Source organism: Grammomys surdaster, unplaced genomic scaffold (assembly GCF_004785775.1).
Source record: "Grammomys surdaster isolate TR1022 unplaced genomic scaffold, NIH_TR_1.0 185, whole genome shotgun sequence".
Classification (NCBI taxonomy): domain Eukaryota; kingdom Metazoa; phylum Chordata; class Mammalia; order Rodentia; family Muridae; genus Grammomys; species Grammomys surdaster.
Genome location: NW_021604630.1, coordinates 12,584,967 through 12,606,021, shown reverse-complemented (window position 1 = coordinate 12,606,021; position 21,055 = coordinate 12,584,967). Strand labels below are relative to the sequence as shown.

The following is a 21,055-nucleotide window of genomic DNA, read 5'->3' as shown; positions in this document are numbered from 1 at the left end:
GCTCCCACACCCTGAGGTTGAGGCACTCCCAGGCTCCCCAAACTTAGGAAACCAGTGAGGAAAAGACTTTGGAGTGAAATAGCCCATGACCCAGGTATGGCTCTACAGCCACAAGTTTGTGTGCCCTTTGTCACACTCAGGTGACAAATCTGGAATATTTTCTCCAAGCTGGATAACATGGAGGCCTCAGAGGACAGCCAGTGTCCACTGAATTCCTCGTTTCAAACCAAGCTATATGCTATGGAATGGGGATTCTGTGTGATGCTTGTACATCTGTCAAAGTCACCCCAAGGGAAATTCCAGAACTTTGCAAAGACATCCTTGAAAAGCCTGTCCCCTGCTGAGGGGCAGCTGGGATAGAAGTTCAGTGCCCAAGGTCACAGTCAATGGAATAGCAGTGTGGACCCTTTCCTGCTGGTGTGTGTAAACAGACTGGGAAGCCCCCCAAATGGGGACTTTAATGTGTTTATAGGGATGGATGGACATGAGTTTACATTTAACTATTAAATTGTGTGTGCATCAGGTGCTGGGGTCTTAAGCAATTTTAAAGAAAATGATTTCTTAATCCATCTGGAAGATGGCAATATGCTTTTTGTATTTTGGGATATATATTATATCTTTATATTTTATATATTTATAAATATCAATTTATATATTTTGATACATTTATCTTTTTTTTAGTACAGATCTGACTGGGTGAGAGGATATACCGCTCTTATCACACCCGTGTAACTGAAACCATCAGACCACCAAAAACCCAACCCAAACAAAATGCCAGCAGGTCAAGCCAAAAAGCCTTTTTGCTTGAGGTTAGACCAAAGGAGGAGGCAAACTTATATCTTTAACTAGCATTGGCCACATTGTATTTTCATTGGTCTTTGTTAAAGCATAGCATCATATTTCATTCTTTTCTTAATTTCTTTCTTTCTTTCCTTCTTTTCTATCAGAAAAAGCTTAGATAGAGGTGAAACTGGGTTGGCTTTTGTGACTGCTGCTGTTTTGTTTCCGTTGGAATTCCTTGCCATCCTCTTTATCTCTAATTTTAGGCTCAGGTAGCTTTCTGGTTTTCAGGGTTTTATTTTCTCTCTTCTATTCCTCCTGGAGGACCCTGGAACAAAAGACTGGATCAGGGTACTGGGCTTTGCAGAATAATAAGCTCTGCTAATTTACAGAGAGAAGCCATTGATGTACAGCACAGAGGTGGGGCAGGCTCTAGGATTATAATCAGCTATTTGGCCTTTGGGAGTGTTAAAAAGGAAACTGATTGTGTAACCTCAAGACATGTGTGACCTTTTACAATATTGAGACTTTGGAAAATAAGGCACCTTAATGACATGTCACTTCCTTTTTTGAAACTGTCTTAATGTCTGTAGCTAGCACCCTAAAGACCTAATCCAAGCCATTTTCCTTGGTATATAATTGGAAGTCTTTTAAGTGATACAGATTCCTAGAAAAGCATAAATGTATGTATATTGATTGATGGATGGGGTAGGGGAGCTATCCTAATGGTATTATTTTTCTTACTTGCTATTCAGAGTAATGGGCTTTCAGTCCTATTTTCATCATGTGACATAAAAGCAGGATGGGGACTGTGGGGTGGGTGGGTGGGTGGGGGAAAGGGGTGCTGTGGCAAAGGTCTATTTTTATCTTACTCTAGACTGCCATGAACTAGAGAGAGGTGATGTCGCTGCATCTATCTCCTCTATAGCTCAGGTCCCTCCTCAATCTGACCTCTTCATCCTGGAGCACGGATGCCCGTTTTTGATTAGCTGAGAGATATTTTCCGTTCCTGGGAATGAAGTACATTAATCTGGAGAGTGGAGTTCCTGACAGCCCTGTCGCTCGATCCGACCTCACATCTACACAAAATGGCAGTGATGGGAACCACTCCCTTGTCTGGTTTGAGGAGTTAAAGCAATACTTTGCAAATGCTTGGGCAAAAGGATCCCCAGAGGAAATTTCACTCGGTGTAATTTCTGCATTGCTGAAGTGTCATCTCAAGTGCTCGGTCCCGGTTGTAGGCTTTCGTGATGTCTCCATGGAGGTTTCCTTCTTTCAGAGTAAAACCCTTTATTAAGTTGTCATCAAGTCACAGCGGGGAAAGTGGCCTCTTTATTCCCCTTCCTTAGATTATTTCTAGGAATTTTTCTTTCCTAGAAATCAGCATCTCTGTCTCCAGTCTTCAACAGATCGAGGGGGTCGTTAGAAAGAAAACACCCCAAGCTTCCTTTTTTAAAAAAAAAAAAAATATTACTGAGAGATCCACATGAGTGATTTTACTGAGAGCTCCCCGACGTGGATTAGGCTAGAAGCTCTCTGGGCAGAGGACACCATCTGGTGCCTCTGAATTCCAGCATTGTCCAGACTATGGACCACTCCCTTTTAACAGGAAAAGATCCCATATGCATGTCAGCACCCTGTTCCCTGCCTCCCCAGGAGTCAGAATGTCATGGGAGAAGTAAAACTTTAAAGCATACATACATATATACATATATATAATATATTTATGTATAATATATTATTTATATATTATATTTATATATAATATAGTATTTGTGTATGATTTTTATATATAAAGCACATATATAATATATTTATATAATTCTAAGAGGTTTTTTTTTTTTATAGACTGGAGGGTTTTCTGTGAAAATTAAACTTGATTTGGGATCTGTGGATCCACACATAAGCAAGTGTTTAGGATACTGTGTTCTCTGAATCATGAACATAGCCTTTCATGAAACAAATCAAAGCATTGCTTCATTAAAAAGCGGTTTGTACATTTTTGGCAACAGAAGCATCAACAAATGTACACAGTGTTGGGAAATGTTCCTAAAATCGTAAAATGCAGAGGAGTGAGGATTCTGGAAGTTAACGGTTAGGGAATATGTCCTAGAGAAGGGACAGCAGGCAGAAAGGAAATACCAGGGCAGAGGCAGAGACTTAGAGCACCTGTAACCGTTGTACGACACTTGAGGTTTACCTGTACACACATACATCTGCACTCGCGGTTGTAACCGTGCATGTATACCACGGTTACGCTGTAAAATGTATTTCTTGCTGTAGCTGTTAATCAAAATTACAATTACTGGGATGAAGATTAAATCAGTGGTTTACCTACACAGTTATTTATTTACCAAGGGACCACGCTGCCACAAAATAGGGTGGAATTTGGGGGAATATCCGTGAATAAAATGGACAGACTTATTGTTGGAGCTTACAGATAGGGTTCATGGAACACACAGGGCACACACTGAAGAAGAAGGAAGAAGGAGAGTGGGTGGAAAGAAGCCAGGGAGGCTGGATCAGTTGGGGGGTGGCGGTGGTGGGTGGTGTGGAGTGGGCATAGATGGGGTGTAGTCAGCACTCTGGCCTTATACTCTCCCCATAGGACCCACTGGGAAGGGGGTCTCACTGGTGCTGACTTAATAAATCACTTGGGACTTAACAGACTCCCAGGCCCTAGAAGAGCACTTGAGAAACGAAATGATTCCGGAGACAAGGGCAGAAGGTCATCAGGCCCCTGTATTGGGAGTGGAGTGGGTTTGGGGGTGGGGGTTGAGGGTTGGTGGGGGGAGGGCTGTGGCAAGCTTTTCCACCTGGCTTCCTGCTTGGCTGGAACTTGGGGCTCTGATCATCCCTGAAGATAGCTGGCAGCTAGCTCACCTAGTTCAGAAAGTGAAGAGGGAATGAAGGAGAAAATGCAGGCTGGCTTGCTTTACTTAATGCCCCACAGTGGATTTGGGTCTGCCCAAAGCCCAGACTGAGTGATTACTCTGTCTCCCAGAAGCTTCCAGAATATATGCTGTAGATGTTTGGAATTTTCTCTTAGGCACCTGAGGGTAAGAATGCAGCTTAGATGCTCTTAGAATCTTTCCTGTGATTAGATAACATTGGAGTTTAATAAATATCTAGTAAGTATTCTATGTGACTTGGCCCTAGTAGGAGTTCGTCTTACATAGATAACTCCCGATAGCCAGCCCTTGGCAGTTCTCTATGTTTAACATTCATTTCTGTGGTTGTCAAGTGAAAGTTCTTAGTCTGCCTTTGAAGAAGTGAAAAATTTAGTGGACTTTTTTTCTTTGCATTTTTACAACCAATCGGCATGTTCTACTGTATAAAAGGGAGTATTTAGGGGTGTACTTGAGTTAAGGAGGAAGTTGGTGAGGTGACGAAGGGGGATATTTATTGAAATCTAGAAAGAACACCAGCCCTGGATAGCCAGGGTATCCTGGGAACGGAGAGAGCTCCCATTTGGAGACTTTCCAAGAGCTGAAAAGACATGCAGAGAGAACATGTGAGGAGAGCCCACGGACTTGACTGAGAGGTTGGATTGTAACTCAAAAGATGATAGGAAGTTGCTGAGTTCTAAGCAGACTGCGACATAGGGAAGTACATGGGCTGGGGAAACCAGTCTAGGTTCCCGTAGAACTTGCTAGAAGTAAGGATGGAGAGAGGTTTACCCAAGAGCTGTTAGATTCAAAGGAAGAATCAAAGATGAAAGAATGTACTAGGCCCTAGAATACACACTAGTGACTAGAGAGTGACCATACTGTGGGGAGATCCAGGGAGGTCAGTCCTGCCTACACGTACGTTGCTTAGAGGGCTTTTATAAAAGAAGATGTCTGTGCTGTGGGCTGGACAGTCTTTGTCATTTGTAGAAAGTCTTTCAAGGCAGCGCTACCACCATCCAGGGTTAAGAATCATTCTGGCCCCTGATGTTTAACTCCCTTTACTGTATGTACTCCTTTGTGGACCTGGATGCTTCTCCAGATGACCCACCCATGAGCCGCGCCCACGGGGTGAAGGTGGGCTGTTAACCGAAGCCATTGTGTGCATTGCTGACCTCCTTGACCTAGTGCAGAGACTGATAAGCTGACCCTTTCTTCCCTTTGGAAGGAATCTGTCAGCCAGGGGCAGGAATGAATCTTGGTTTGGATTTGAAAGCCCCACCCCCACCTCGGTCTGCCTATCCGTACACAGGAACCTTTGCACACACATCTGTCTCACTTCAGGACTTGCAAGGAATTGGGGAAAGTGCTTGCATTTTTCTGTAGCATTCTCTGATTCCTTGGCATTTCTTTGAAGGAAGAAATATGTTGAGCAGGCGTATTGGGAAAGAAGGAAAGAAATCCACATGTTCCCACTGGGAAGTATTGCAGCCCATTGAGACTGCTGGGCTGTCTGTCCCTTGATCTGCTCAGAACAGCAGAGCTCAGCGGCAGGATGGCTGCCTAAGGGAACGTCAGCAGACTTACGGTGTAGGGGGAAGAGGAAAGGGACATCCCAGCGAACCAGGAAATGTGTAAATATGGGCTAAGGGTTCCCACCCATGCACAAAGGGTCTCAGGGCTCATTCATCCTCATGTGCAGATCTGTAACCAACCAACGACTAAGCTGCTTCCAAGAAAAATTTCCTGTTTCCTCCTTAACCTGTTTGTTTGTTGATTGCCTAGCAGAACCCTTGTCTGCAAGCTTCATTGTGTGGCCATTGTACTTTCAAGTCTCCGGAGGCCTTTCTGTTTTAAAACCCATCATCCTCCGCTCTCAAAACACCACACACCTGCACTCACGGTCTACCCTTGAGCCAGGTGGAAGTGTTCACAATGAGCAGCGGGAGATGCTAAGGTCCTGGCTCACAGGCTTCTGGTGTTCTCTGATTTTTAATGTGCATGTGGACTGGCTTTCCGGAGTACACTCCTGTGCACATGCCATGGTATGTATGCAGAGATCAAAGTAAGGCTTTCAGGCATCAAGTCTCTTCCCCTGAAGGCTCCAGAATTGAACTGGGGTAAGCAGATTTGTGCAAGAACACCATTAACCCACCCAGCTATCTCCCAGGGTCATTTTCAATATCTTAAACTTTTTTCATTGCTACAGTTCCCACCCACCTCCCCACGTCCCCCCGAAAGAAAAAGCCTACTCTATCCAAAGAAACTAACATTTTCTGAGTCCCTGTTCCCTCTCTCACCTGGGACATAGAGCTCGTTTTTTTGAGGAAAGGTGGTTAACCACTTCTGTCTGTGTTTTAGGATCCTTTATCTTGACTGTCATATGAGCAGATGTTAGGATCAGTGTGAGGAAATGGACCATTCCCGAGAGTCTCGAGTGCCTCCGGTCTACCTGTCTGCCTGGTTTTTGCATGGGTGCTGGGATTTGAACTCAGATCCTCACGCTTCCAGGGTGAATGTTCTCTCCCACAGAACCATCTCCCCAGCCCACACCATTTCTTTACTAACGGAGTGACCCTAAAAGTGACTGTGTGGCAATTGTTTAGGGTTGAATGAGAATGTGGCATTTTCTTAATGATAGAAAATAACGGAGAGACACAGGACAGCCAACAACTGAGACACAGGCCAGCCTTAGATGTCCTTAATTGGGACCTCAATGGATTAATGTCTGTGAAAAGCTCTTGTGATGTGTAAAGGATTACATTTATAGATGTAAAGATGGTTTAGAAGAAAATATCCTCCCTCTTTCGCACCACCTTTCAACCGGAAGCCGCTTTTTTAAGAATATAGAGAACATGGTGTAAATGGGTGTCAGAATCTGGTGAGCTGGCGCCTGATGAGGGCCTTTGGCTGTGTACTATCCGGCTACCCTGTCTGCACATGTCCAAAACTGGACTGATGCTTCGAATATCTAATTAACTTGCCACTTTTTAAGTGAAATAATAAGAAAGCAAACATTACTTTTCAACCATTATCCAATGTCCAACAGTCTGTTCTTTGAAAATAGTCTCTAAGCATATGGAAACAGTGAAGTATCTTAAATATCTTTTTTAAGAGGCCAAGAATGTATGGGGCTGGAGAGATGGCCCAGTGGTTTGGAGCACTTGTTGCTCTTTCAAAGGCCCAGCAACCACATGGTGGCTCACAGCCATCTGTAACTCCAGGTCCAGGTGATCTGATATCATCTTCTTACCTCCATGTGCACCCGGCAAGCGCGTAGGGCACAGATCTACATACAGGGAAAACACGTGTGTGTGTGTGTGTGTGTCTTTGTGTGTGTGTCTGTGTGTGTGTTTTTGTTTGTGTGTGTGTGTCTGTGTGTGTGTTTAAAAGGCCATGCGTTTGTAAAGAAGGAGAGATATTTAAGAAGGTTTGGAGGGAAGAAAAGGAAAGGAAAATGGTGTAATATAATCTCCAAAAATAAAAGAAATAAAGAAAAGATAAAAGACTTATTTAAAGCCAGCAGCCCCTTTTTTCTCCTGTAGCCATCTTTGGGAGACAAGAGGGCTATGAGGAGAGAAAATGTGATTTTCAGTCTCTTAAAATAAAATACTGAGCTTTCGTGATTTTTCTCCTTACAATACTCTCCTAGAAGCTTTTTTTTTTTTTTTTACAATTTTTTAAGTGTTACTATTATTTATTCTTATTCTCTATGCATTGGGCTTTTACCCCCATGTGTGTATGCGTGAGGTTGTGGGATACCCCAGAACTGTGAGCTGCCAAGTGGGTGCTAGGATTTGAACCTGGCTCCTCACTGCTGCACTCTCTCGCCAACCTCCCTCCTCCATTTTCAAACTTAATTCCTTACAAAGACAAGAGATGGATTTAAAAAAAAAAAATAGTGTGAGGCCTGGCAAGGTGGTTCAGCAGGTGCTTGCCGCCAAGGTTGATGAGCTAAGATCTGGCTCTGAGATCTGTGTGGCGGGAGAAGAGACTGGACTTTCACAAATTGCCCTCTGGCCTCCACATGTTACCCCTTAGCACACATAAGCCCTGGCTGAGGTAGTGCACATCCCTGTGCGAGCAATGAAGCTCACTCTTCTGCACGTCACCCCTCCAGGCTCTTCATCCTCAGGTCCCGAGTCTTGTGTTTAGTAATGCTGCTTTTATCTCTGAGCTAGAAGGATCCATGAGAGCGGTGTTTACCATGCTGGTTAATAACAGCCCAGGGTCATCCTCATTTCAGTTCGGGTGCTAACTAGCTTGGAGAATCATAGCTTGTTTTCTCCTTGTGTGTGCCCAGTAATGATATTGCAACTTGCCTTAGTGATTAAAGTTTTTTTTAAAGATGCTATTCCTGAAAGGAAAAGGCTACCCCCTCTCCCCCCCCAAAAAAAAAAGTTGGAAAAGTTAAAGCTAGGAGACAAAAGTAATATGATGTATAATGTATTTATAATAGTGCCTACCAGACTGACATCTGGCACGGTGGATGGAAATGAAGACAGGAATCTGGGATTGATTTAGCAGTGTTGAGGTTTCTATAAAGAAGTGAATAGCTTTAAATAACTAAGCACTCTCATGGCTTGAAGAAGGTGGGAAGGGGAGTTGAAAGGAATATGATTCTCTGGGCAAACAGAGAAACTAATTAATGTGTCCAGGACCTCCTCTGTGAGTCAGTTTTAACAGGATTGTAAATACGTGCTTGAGTGAGTTTTAACACAGTCTGTCAGAGGCTCTTGGCCTCTCTGTTTATCAATACTATCTACAAGATGTTTAACCACAGGGAGCTGGGGCCTTTATTAGGCGTTTAGCCTGCCAAGATGCTGGGAATTAGTGACTTCATGCCCTCGGTTTCCTGAGGCAGCCTGAGTCTCTCCTACTGGTGAATACTGTGTTCCTTAAGGCACTTTGTCACAGTCTTTGGCTGTGAAAATACCCGGTCCACCGGGTGTCACCAAGGGCTCTAACGGTGCCTGGGCAAGTGTAAGTGTAAGTCTAAATTGTAAGTGGTGTATTTTGTTAAGTAGAAGATACTAAATCTTGTTAGGCCAACTAGGTTTCAGATTAGTTATTCAAGCTTTTCTGCACTCTCAATATGCTTTGGTTTGTCCAGAAGTAGCATGGAGTAACTTACTGCTGGCACCCCATCTTGGAATTATTTTGTTTGTTTGTTGGTTGGTTGGTTGGTTGGTTGGTTGGTTGGTTTTGATTTCTGCAGCAGTAGGGAATCAAACCCAGGACCTTGTGCATGGGTATACCACTCAGTCACAACCCCAGCAGCCCCTTCTGTTTTCTTTAAAGAGAAAGTAGATCATTCACATTCATTTTTTAAAAAAAAAGACTGGAATGTGTATAAAATGTAAGCCATTTGGTGTTGAGCACCTTTTGTTGGTTTGTCTGCCTGTTGGTATATATTGTTTTACACAACTTGTATTTTACTGGTCTGATAGAATGAGTTTATTAACGCAGGGAAAGCACATGGGGAGATAATGTGGCTAACAAATGTATCTGTTTGTCTCTAGAAATTGAAGCCAAGGAAGCTTGCGATTGGCTGCGAGTAACTGGTTTCCCCCAATACGCACAGCTTTACGAAGGTAAGCCCAGAAAGCTATCTTACTTTAAGTCAGCATCGTCATAATCCTAAATTCATACACAATACTTATCTAGGGGTTATTTGGAAACATTTTGTTACTTACTCTATTTTTTTTTTCCAAAACAATGGGGTAAGTACTCAAGACTCCAACCGTTCTAAACAAAAGAAAAAGTGGACCCTTGGTAACAATGGAGTAGTCTTGTTCCTCTGCAAAGAGTAACCTATGTCCTGACAACTCTATTGGTTTTTTTTACGTACTCATTTTCTGTAATTTTATTGAAGTTCTTGAAAGGTATACTGTGTGTAATGTCTAGCTTTTCAAAAAAGAAAAGAGATCCGATGTGTTCATGTAGCATGATACTTGGCTTCCCCTAACCTGTGTGTTCTTATAGCTCATTCTGGGTTTTTTGATTACTATATCAAATGGATTAAAGATCATTCTAGCTATGCTTTGGTTGGTGGGGATCTCAGTTGTTTTATTCTTATAAACTGTTACTTTTGAACATGGGTTGTGACTGCATTTTTGTAACACATGCATAATAAGTTAACTTGCTGGCTAATGAAGGGCCAAACATAGACTCTATTTGGTAATACACAGTTTCCCCACAGCTCGTGTGCTAGCTTTTACTCCTATCAAGAAAGCATAGGCCCTGTGTTCACATGTACTCAGACTTTAAATTTTACCATTCAGGTATATTTAAAAAAAGAGAGACACATAGATTATCGCTCTATTTCCTTAATCATTAGCAATAATGAACAGCTTTTTGTGTCATTTGGCCATTTATATGTATTTCAGTTTTTGTGTGTGTGTGTGTGTGTGTGTGTGATGACCAAAGCCAATTGTTCTATAAAGTGAGTTATGCCTTTAAAAATGATGTTTGTCCAATCATGATGGCTTATGCCTTCATGTCCAGCTTGTGGGAAGCAGAGGCAGACAGATCTTGAGACCAGCCAGGTCTACATAGTGAGATCCGGGACAGCCAGAGCTACACAGTGAGACCATGTCTCCAAAAAAGAACAAGATTTTCAAGAGTTCCTCCTTCTGCATTCTAGTCCTTTGTCCCAAGTCTTCTTCTAAATGTCACTCTTCTGTAGGTTGTCTGGAGAGTAATAATGCCTTTTCTGTGGCATTCGGTGTTTACTTAAGGAAAAACAAAAGGGTCCAGGGAGATGGCTTAGTAATGTGACTGTCACAAAAGTCTGAGGGCCTGAGTTCAGCTCCCTAACACTCATAAAAAGCCAGGGTGATGTCATGTGCCTATATTATAGCCCCAGGATCCCTGAAGCTCAGCCTAAGTGGTGAGCTTAGTGAGAAACCCTGTCTCAAAACATGACGTGGAGAGCAACTGAAGAAGATAGGGGACGTTGAACTCTGGCCTCCATATGCATATACAAATCTGTGCATGAGCACCTACCCAAACACTCACATACACATGCATACATACAGGCACCAAGATAGGAAAATTAAGTTTAAAAGGCCACTGTACTAGTTTGCTGTCTTTATCACTGTGACAAACAATGAAACCAGAAACAACTTGCAGAGAAAAGGGTTTATTTCATCTTACAGTTTATAGACCATCACCAAGAGTAGGGCAGAAACCTGCAGAGAGGAACTAAAGAAGAGGCCATGGAGGAGTGCTGCTTACTGGCTCGCTTTCTTGTAGTACAGAGGACAGCCTGTCCAAGTGGCCCCGCCCACTATGGGCTGAACCCTCCCACGTGTCAATCATTAATCAAGAGCATTCCATATGCACGTGCCTACAGGCCAATCTGATAGAGGCATTTTCTCAGTTGTGGTTCTCTCTTCCTAGATGACCCTGGCTTGTGTCAAGTTGACAGGAAGCTAGGGACAGAGAAAGAGCAGTGGTCTCTAACTCCTTCTCTGAGTCTCTGGGTCTCTAGGTCTGTAGGCTGATGTGTACATTGCATCCACTGAGATGTAGTAGCTGTTCATTCAAATGGAAAACCTAGTATCTGTACATGAAATTGTTTTATAATAATTACAGCTTTAAAACAGTACGCTTTGTTTTATAGATAATTTTATTTTTTTGGAGATGTAAATTTTTCATTATTTTTATTTTTTTATTAAAATGCTTATGCAAACTATCTTGATTATGGTTTCCGATCCCCCAAGTCCTCCCAGATCCTCCCCACCTCCCTACCTACCCAACTTCACATCTCTCCTCCCTCCCCCGTGCCCCTCTCTCTAGATAACAGCTAAACTCTTCCTGCCTCCTATTCTGTAGGGCTCCCTGAGCCCCGAGGGGAGAGATTTGATGGAGACATCCCATTTAAGGCTGAGTCCCAGGGTTTCTCACTCTACATAATGTTCAGCAGTGAGTCTCTGTATTTGTTCTCATCTGCTGCAGGTTGAAGCTTCTCCAATGACCATTGAGAAAGGCACTGACCTATGAGTATAGCAAAATGTCTTTAGAAATCTCTTTTTATATATATATAAGATCAGTAGTATTTGGTTTTACCCAAGGTTCCTGGGCTCTCTAGTCCCAGATTCTTGGTCACCCAAGCAGGGTCAGGCAAGTGTTCCATTTCATGGAGAGGGCCTTAAGTCAAATCAGATATGGGTTGGTTACTCTCACGAGCTTTGAGCCACCATTATTCTAGCATATCCTGCAGGCAGGACACCATTGTAGATCAAAGGGTTTGTGGCTGGACAGGCAGTGTACAGAGTACCTTCTTGTACCCAAGACGCTAGAACGTATGGGTGACTCTTGACTTTTACGTTCTGAGGTAGCTTAGTGTCCCTCGATTTCACAGCCTATCTGAAATTTCTTATCATTCCTTTATTTTGATTTTTAGCACTCTACATGGTGGAGTTGCTTGCCTTCAGACAGAACTCCTAGCCTGCTAAAGGGCTTTGGAGATGGAAGTGGGAACAGTGCTTGTGACTTTTCTAATTTACAGCTCTCCTGGAGATAGAGAAAGATAATTGGATTTGCAGCGGTGACTTTTGCTTTCCTCTTTAAGAATTCCATTTCCTTCAGTTATGTCCTTTTGGGGTGTTGATGTGCTATTGGGTGTCACCTTCCTGCGCCTGTTGGTTTTGGTAAATCCAATTTCCAGCCCCTTTCTTACTCCATTTTTTCAGTTGATACCTGGGGGGCTCCCGCACCTGCCCAAGTCATCTGAAGCATAAGCTGACTCTGAGTGTGCCCTGCTGAGGTCTGGGCAGTCGTTCTCATCTCATCCTGCCTCTGTGCCAGGTGAACAAGCCATACAGGTGAACAAGCATAGCAGCCCACAGATCCTCCGTCTTCCGATTAGCTCCATTTAGAACCTGAATATTTGTACTTCCTGCCTCTAAAGGCAACCTGGAAATTGGGTTCAGACCATACTTCTGTCGTCAGCAAAAACCACCGTCTTTTAAAAAACAGTTCCTTCCAAAAACATTCTGAGCACGTAAGAGAAAATTGAACTCTTGAATTGCTCGAGGTCATCACTGGATGTTTTTAGAAGACAGAACTGTTCATTTGGATCAGAAAAGTGACCTTAAGTACAGCACGGGAAGTTGGAATTGCCTAAAATGGCTTGGTTGCTTTTTCACATAGGCATGACAGGCAAGGAAGTAATACTTAGCATTCACGTTTATAGGTTTCATATTACATATTACCTAAAAACATATTCTCTGACTTGGGCTTATTGTTTAGTAAACTCTGAGTCCCCAAAGGCTGGACTATGTGGTCTTGGTTCTGTTTAGTAATTTGCATTCATCTTCACTGCCAGCCTTCTCTGTGTGGCCAACACTCTGTCTACTGATAAAGAGGAATAAACTTGGAATACCACGTTCCACACATTCCTTTGTTGGTCACTGAGATGAAACTGTGTCCTTGGTGTGTGTATAATATCCATCAGGGTAGGAATAACCTAACCCTTGCCTCTGGAAGAAAGGGCTAGATGGTAAACTAATGCTGAGATACCTTTCCCAATTGTTCTTAGAAAGATGCTGTCAATGATACCCCTAAAGAAAGGGATGCCTTAGGAATAAGGAATTCTGTATCATTCTGTAAAAACAGTGATTATGAGTTAGAAACTGTTGAAAGTCAACCTGTCAACTCAGGAACAAGGGCGTGACTAGTTAGCTACAGCTCCCAACCCTCACCAGGCCTACCCAGCTGTAGCATTTGCTCTTCAAAGCTCAGGGGGTTTGTGTAGATGAAGGGGATGATGATGATGGTGGTGGTGATGGTGATGATGATAATGATGATCCTGTTGGGATGTTGGCTTCTGCCCGTTGGTGACTCAGAGGACCCACACACTCGTGATAATGTATGTGCTTTTTACTGGGGAGCCTGTAAGTCAGCGTTAATAGCTGGACTGCACAGGAGGGTAGCTTGCTTTTACCCACTGGAATTTTGGAGCAATGGCCATGTTTCCGTCGTTCCTGGGTGTCTTTCTTCTCCCTGATCTACAGGATGCATTTATCCATTGGGTTTCACTGTAATTATGACTGGTCTGAAACCTCTATGGATACCGTGCTAGTTTGAAATTCAAAGATCTACCTGCCTCTGTTGTGATTAAAGGCATATGCCATCATCATGTCATGTCATGTCATGTCATGTCATGTCATGTCATGTCATGAAGGGATTTTTATTTCCAAACCTGGAACCTAAGGAGCAATTTTTTTTTTTAATTTTCAATTGACACACAGTAAATAGTCCTCTGTGTAGTGATCAGAACAGAGGATGGCATTAGAAGTTATTCCTCCCCCAGCTTCCTGTCTGTACCTTGTAAACAGCCTTTGTCCACCCCTCCCCCTATATTCCTCCATATTCCCAGGCTCCACTAGTTCACTCTATACAGGAATCTTTTCAGTTTTCCCAGCTCTTGGGTCTATGCAAGTGCTTCATTGTTCTGAAAGAACTGGACTCTTACTGACGTGAGGGCTTGGGTGCTATTGTTTTACAGTAACTTTATAGTTCGTCCTTTGTTTCGCTGAGACTTAAAAACCCCCTTGGCCGCCATAGGGCGACGCTAATATTTGTTTTAAAATAGCATATCTCGAATTCTCTGCAGTCCAGCCTATCATGTAAATGAACCAGTCCCTCCAGCTGCCTCTGGCCATTGTTCACCGAGTCTTTCCTGGCCTGAGTTTTGGTTTGTTTTTGCTTTTGCTTTTGTTTTTTCTGTGGCCCCTTCCCTGATGACTCGGTGAGCAAGGACATTTTTGGTTTAAGCCACCTTACAAAGGAGACACCTCACTGAATTCATTCCGGCTTAAATTATAACTGCTGGTATTTATTTTAAACCACTTCTGCAACAAAGACGCAACCTTGGAGGTTATGCTTTAGAGCTGGTTTTGACCCACATAGAGTTGTCATAAGCTGCTTCATGCATCCACATAGCTTGCTAGGAAAATTGAGCCATAAATATTCAGCAGCTTGCCAGAACTGTCTAATTTGAGAAGATCCTAGGCTCTCAACAAATGTACTCTTTTATATTTTGTCTTTACAGATCTCCTGTTCCCTATTGATATTGCGCTGGTCAAAAGAGAACATGATTTCTTGGACAGAGATGCCATCGAGGCTCTCTGCAGGTAAACTGACATTTTCCTTTCTTTTAAAAACATGGTACTTTAATCTCAGCACTCAGGAGGCAAGGGCAGGCCAAGCCAAGTTCAAGACCAACCTTGTCTACAGAGTGAGTTCCAGGGCTGCACAGAGAGACCCTGTCTTGGAAGAGTTTAAAAAAAAAAAAAAGATAAAAGATAGTTGTTTCTCACTCAGTCTTGGTTTGCTTTATTTGAAACCACATAAGGTCTTTGATTATCAAATGAGACAGTGATTGGTGCTTCTGTGCTATAAACCCTTGGATGAATGTTAAGTAAAATGCAGTTATGTAATAGTGCCACTGAAATAGCATCCATGCTTGCTGTCCTTGGAGGCCTTCCGGTAGCACCATCCCCTATTTTGTTACAATTTGACAGCAAAAGCAGCAAGCTTTCTGAAGAGTTAATGGAACTGACCAAAGGTACAGTGAGGGAGTCAGAGCTGCCACTGTGGAGCGGACTAAGAGAGTCACAGGCACAGCTAGGAGGCAGAGCCAGGCCGGGTTGTCCTCTTAATTCCAAGGAGGTTCCTCAGGACCTCCAGCTACCCCAGGTAGAGTGCTGACAGGATTAAGTAGGCCATAAACTCACGGAGCACAGCCTTTAATGTACAGGAGACAGGCAGTAAACATGCATTGATGTGAACCTTGAATAAAGCTGTCAGAGGTGCCACTCGGAGTGCGGGTTGCTCTCCAGGCCGGAAAGCACGAGTTTTAGAGTGGGATTTTAGAGAAGTGAACGTAATAAAAACCAGAGGCTACGCAGGCCTCAGATAATCCTCTCAAACCCCGATGACATTTTCAGTTCACCTCCCATTATTCAACCCTTTGTAATTTTTCTCAAAACTGAAAAAAGCTTTTGTAGCCCTGTCTGAGGGAAAAATAATATGCATAGGCAGAATTCACATGTTGGTATGAGTCTAAAGTTACAATCAGTTTTCTCTTTTCAATGACTTAGTAAAAGATCTCGTGTGTGTGTGTGTGAGTGTGCGTATGCGTATGTGTGTGTGTATGTGTGTCCCTGTGTGAGTGAATATGTGTGCGTGCTTACAGAGGCCAGAGGTTAGAATCCAGTGCCCCCCTCTGCTGTTCTGTGTCTTGCGTTTTTGAAGCAAGGTCTCAGTGAACCTGGAGCTCACCAATTCAGGTATAGCTACGTACCAGTTCAGAGATGCGTACAGAGATCTGGATGCAGAGAATCTACTTAGGCTGTCCTGAGTGATATGACTGGGCTCTCCATCCAGTTCCTATTTCAGTGTCTGCTTTAACTGGAGGAAACATCTTAAGGTGAAGTGATGTCTGGTATCTTCTTTTCTGTGTATGTGAAGAACACAGTAATGGCTGGGAAACTACTACACCACACACATACACATACCCTTTCTTTTCTTTTTTTTGGGGGGGGTTTTTTTTTTGTTGTTGTTGTTTTTGAGACAGGGTTTCTCTGTGTGTAGCCCTGGCTGTCCTGGAACTCTGTAGACCAGGCTGGCCTCAAACTCTCAAACTCAGAGATCCGCCTGCCTCTGCCTCCCAAGTGCTGGGATTAAAGGCATGCGCCACCACCGCCCGGCCACACACACCCTTTCTTATATAATGTTGTTTGAAGCAGTAAGCTTGAGTAGTGAAATACTGGGAAAAGATAGGTTATGTGTTTAGAATACAGTATGGAAAAGACTAGATTTCATAGTTTGTGAAAAGAAGAAAAAAGAAACTATATGTACTCCCAAGAAACAATGTATAGCTTTAGTTAGAAGTGCCCAGGGGTGAGTGCACACATTTTTCTGGGAAAAGCAAGTTAGTGTTCTGAAGTGTGTAATGTCACCACCGTGCCATCTGGAATGAGCAATGTCGCCAGTGCCTTTTTGGAGAGGGCGAGAAGTCAGCATCTGGAACGGGACCTGCTGCGGACATTGTAGAGATGTTTTCGTGCTTAGCTGTGTGGCAGAGTTGATGTATCCTCAAGTCGTCAGTGCTGGTGATACATATGAGTGAGGTCATTTGGAAGAGGCATCCTTGGAGACACTTGAGCTGAGTGTTAGCTCACTCATCTCACACGTGTTAAGCCACTTTGGGAGTCGGCTTTGCGAACCACATCAGCAGCTTAGAAATTTCTGGGTCAGGAAAATACCCGTTGCAGGGCTTCAGCCCCAAAGAATTGCGATTTAAATTCTTGAAGAATTTTTTTTCTGGCATGTCAGTTCGAAATCGACTTTTTCTTTTTTAAAAAGAAAAAGACATAATACATTTTGATTTATACTTGGCTCTGAACACCCTTAACCTGAGAGAAGAAGCTACCTCCCATAGAAGAGACTAGATCCATACAAAGAAAAGCCTGAAGGAAACTAGTACATATTTCATACAAGTGAGGTGTGATGGTTAAAAAAAAATAACTGTTTGAAAGATGTGTTTAAAAGACCAGGCTTAAATTTACATTGTTCCTTTTTTTAAAGGAAATTCTTATTTAGCATGTAAATCTATCATCTCAGCCCTGGGGAGGCAGAGGGAAAAAACAAAACCTGGTCATTCAAAGCCAGTCTGGGCTACACAGCAAGATCCTGCCTCAAAAAGTTACTCTTTAATTAAAAGAGAGAAATTATTCAGAACCCATAGTAATAGTCAACAGAGTATTGGGAGGTGGAAGGCCTAAGGCCCTTGTCCACGTAGTCACATAATGGCAGTGACTTGGGCTTTCAGAGAAGGAAACAGATGGGAGCCTAAGACAGATCTCAAGAGCCCTCCATTGGCTTTCTGATACTTGCTCTGCCTATGGAATTCCAGGGCCATCAGATAACAAGGCTATGATGTAGTTACAAATTTTTCCTCTTGGCTAGTGATTGTCTCTGTGAACAGACTTTTTGTAGGCATCCATCTTTCCCCTCATTTAGACTTTTGGGCAGATGAGTTGTAGACACACAGGGTTCCTCACAGGGTCTGCTCTCCCACAAGGTGAACCATGTTCTGCGTGCAGTCACACCAACTTTCTGCTTGGTCAGAAAATGTTCATATTCTTATATATGTATGTCATACATCTGTTTTGATACAAAGCTAAAAGGGGCTGATTTTTTAAAAATATTTCTTACTCAGGACAGAAGACTCTTTAGACATAGGATGGGTTTGAAAAATGGGGTTTTAAAATTATAATTATTAGGCTAGTAGGCTGCCCAGCATTTTTTTTTTAAATTTTATGTGTATGAGTGTTTTGCTTGCATGTACATATGTATAGTATGTGTACAGTCCCTATGAAGACAAAAAAACATCAGATTCCCCTGGAACTGGAGTTACAGATGGTTGTGAGCCAACATGTAGGTGCTGGGAATTGAACCCAGATCCACCTGGAAGAACAGCCAGTGCCGTCAACCACTGAGCCGTCTCTCCAACCCCCCTGCCTGGCATTCTTAAAGTGTTAGTCTAAAGTAGCAGTGGACTTGTTCCCTTGAAGAGATTCTTTCCCCTCAGTCTTGCTAGCTTGACTGATAGCCTGAACCCATTGAGGAGGCCTTGCTTATGAGCAAGCTCTACTCAGGACTGGAAGAGTGTTCGGTGTTTCCCCAGGCACATACTGATGGTGTTGTAAACTGTGAGCCAGGCTGAGATGCCTCTTGTGAAATGGTTTCCCGTGGCTTCAGGAACATTTCAGACTGCTGTTTTCCTTTGGACTTAAAAAACCGACTCCTTCTACCATCACATGAAAAGAATTGTGAACATCAGCTAGTAGTCAAATGAAAAAAAAAAACTATGTTGCCTGTCACCGTCATCTTCAGTACGTACTTTGTCCCCCAAACCACTCTAACCTTGTTGCTCTTACTATTCGGTTTTTAAAAGAAGCCAGTGGGGATGCTCGGAGTAGGACCAAACTGGACTAGAACTCAGTAATCCTCCTGCCTCAGCCTCCCAAGTGCTAGGATGATACCCAGCAACAAGTAACTTAAAACGTGTTTTGTATGAATGCCAGGAAAATCGACAAGAATTTGAAGAATTTGTGTCGGGGCCTTTGTTTTCTTATTTCTTCCTTCTGGCTTATTTTAAATGCATGGAGGGCCAGACCTCCACCTGCTCTCCCTTTATCTGCACGCCACCAGCTCCGTGCAGCCATGCTCTGGAAGCTTTCAGACAGCACCTTGGGCTCCCTCTGTCTTGAAAACAGACCCAAGGCACCCAGGAGATAAGACCTGCACATTCCTGCGGAACTGGTCCCTGGCCTTGGGTGATGGCAGGGTATGAATGCCCAAGGCCACAGATGGTTACTGATAGCAGTGTCTCCAACTCTTACTTGATCGATGATGCTACTTCAGATCTACTTTGCTGCCTTTTTTTTTTTTTTTTTGCCATTGTTAATACTTGTTTCACAACCAACTGTAGATTAATACTTGTTTCACAACCAACTGTAGACGTTGCTGTGTTTGGGCCCCAGAGCCACTGTTTAAATCCTGGGTCCTTGGACAAGATTCCTGAACTCTCTAAGCCCCCTTTTTGTTCCTTATAAAATAAAGATAAATTGTAGTCTCTGTTGCAGAAGGTTATCAGGTAGTGCTTCACCCAAAGACAGTGGCAGTTCACCGTATTTTAATTCTTGGTTGACATAATATGACTGTACTGTATGTGTCTGTGTGGCAGCATGTGATGTTTCAGTACTTGTGTGTAAATCATGGGGGTTAACATATCCACCACCTTTCATGTATATCATCATTTCTTGTCTGGAGAATATGCAAATTGGCTATTTTAAGATATGAAATTAATGTTAACTGTAGTCACTTCAGTATGCCAAGTCCCCCTGCCTTTGTTTCGCGTTTGCTGCCTGCCTCTTTGTGACTTCCTGTCCCTGCCCAGCTTGGTGACCATCCTTCTGTTCTCTTCTATGAAATGAGTTTCTTCTCTGGTCAGAGCTGCTATCTTATGTCCCTAGTACCCCTCTGTAAGTCTGAAGGTCCGACTCTTTGGCAATCCTGGGGGGATGCAGGTGTGTGAGGGGAAATAACTGAAAACCACAGAAATGCCGAGAGTAATCGTAGCCTTCAGGGCTGTTAGTCTGGTGCTGCCAACATAAAAAGATAAAGTTGACTTTTCTCAACCCAACCTCCTGGGTCTTTTGTTGTTTGGCTCAAACTGGAGTGTGTGAAGTTACCCCACCTCCCCAAGCCCCATTGGCCTCCACGCCTAGTAAATTTGGTTATAAACACTACTCAGCCATTAAAGCCCAAATGGAGTCAAGTGGAGATTTGATTACGGCTCGATTAATGAAACCCAGACCTAAGACTGACTAACCACTGCTCATTCTTAAACCTTGAAAAAGCTGGGGGAATGAAACATTTGGGTGTGTCCTTTAACTGAGGCTCCTCAGCGAGGGACCTTACACCCTGTGAGCCTCCTGCATCTCTCAGCTGCCCCCCCCCTTTCCCATGCAAGGAGAGGTTTTCTGAGCATTGGTATTCTTGCTTTATCTCTGTTTATTCTATAAACAGGCTTCCACGTAATCTGTGGAATCAAAGGCAGGCTTATCAGGCTGCAGAAATACTGTCTATCCTGGTATATCCAAGTGGTCAGAGCAGGCAGGACCCGGAGATAAAGCTAAGGAGGGCACAGGATCAGCTGGAATCGGAGGGAACTAAGCGCTCTTATTCCATGAAAAAAAAAAGTAAGGTTGCAACTTGGGAAAGAAATACAAGATGGATGGGGACAGATGTGTGAAGCTCATAAGGCAACAAGCAGAAACATTTAAAAAGCAAGACTTTGGTGATGATCATCTGGAAGATTCTAGGAAGAACTGGTGGGGAGGAGCTGTCACTCACACTTTGCATACTAGTTAGCCAGTAGTTAACGGGTGTGTTGGTTTTTTTTTTCTCCTGTGACTTTTATGAAGCTGATTGATGATTGATTGGTTGATGGATTGATTGATTTCTGTTGTGCTAAGGATTGAACCTGAAGGAAGCCCTGTGTGTCCTTCGAAAGTACCCAATCACTAAGCTTCTTCCTCTGCCATACCTGTTTCTCTAATGTTAAACCAGTGTCACCTTCGATGGGGGCAAGCTTCAAAGCTGCAGTGTGACTCCTGTCACAGAGGAGGCTGTGTTCTAAGGGCCTGTCTGAGCTCAGTGAGAGTTTTAAAATAATCATTTGTGCTATTGCTGTCGATATGGAAAATACTCTCTCCTGACAGGAAACTGTATAAAGCACCGAGGGCTAAGCTTAAGCTATAAAAGTCACCTTCTGACATGGAAATTACTGAGGCCCATTGTCC

General features: G+C 43.2%; 1 protein-coding gene across 2 annotated transcripts in view; it reads left to right on the top strand.

Annotated features, from left to right (window-relative positions):
• Positions 1-21,055, top strand: part of Dlc1 (DLC1 Rho GTPase activating protein) — a 170,448-nt gene that overhangs the window by 130,599 nt on the left and 18,794 nt on the right. For both annotated transcript variants that reach the window (XM_028768158.1, XM_028768159.1), the window contains exons 2-3: positions 9,191-9,262; positions 14,731-14,812. In XM_028768158.1, the coding sequence (XP_028623991.1) occupies positions 9,191-9,262; positions 14,731-14,812 (154 nt within the window). The remainder of the gene's footprint in view (positions 1-9,190; positions 9,263-14,730; positions 14,813-21,055) is intronic.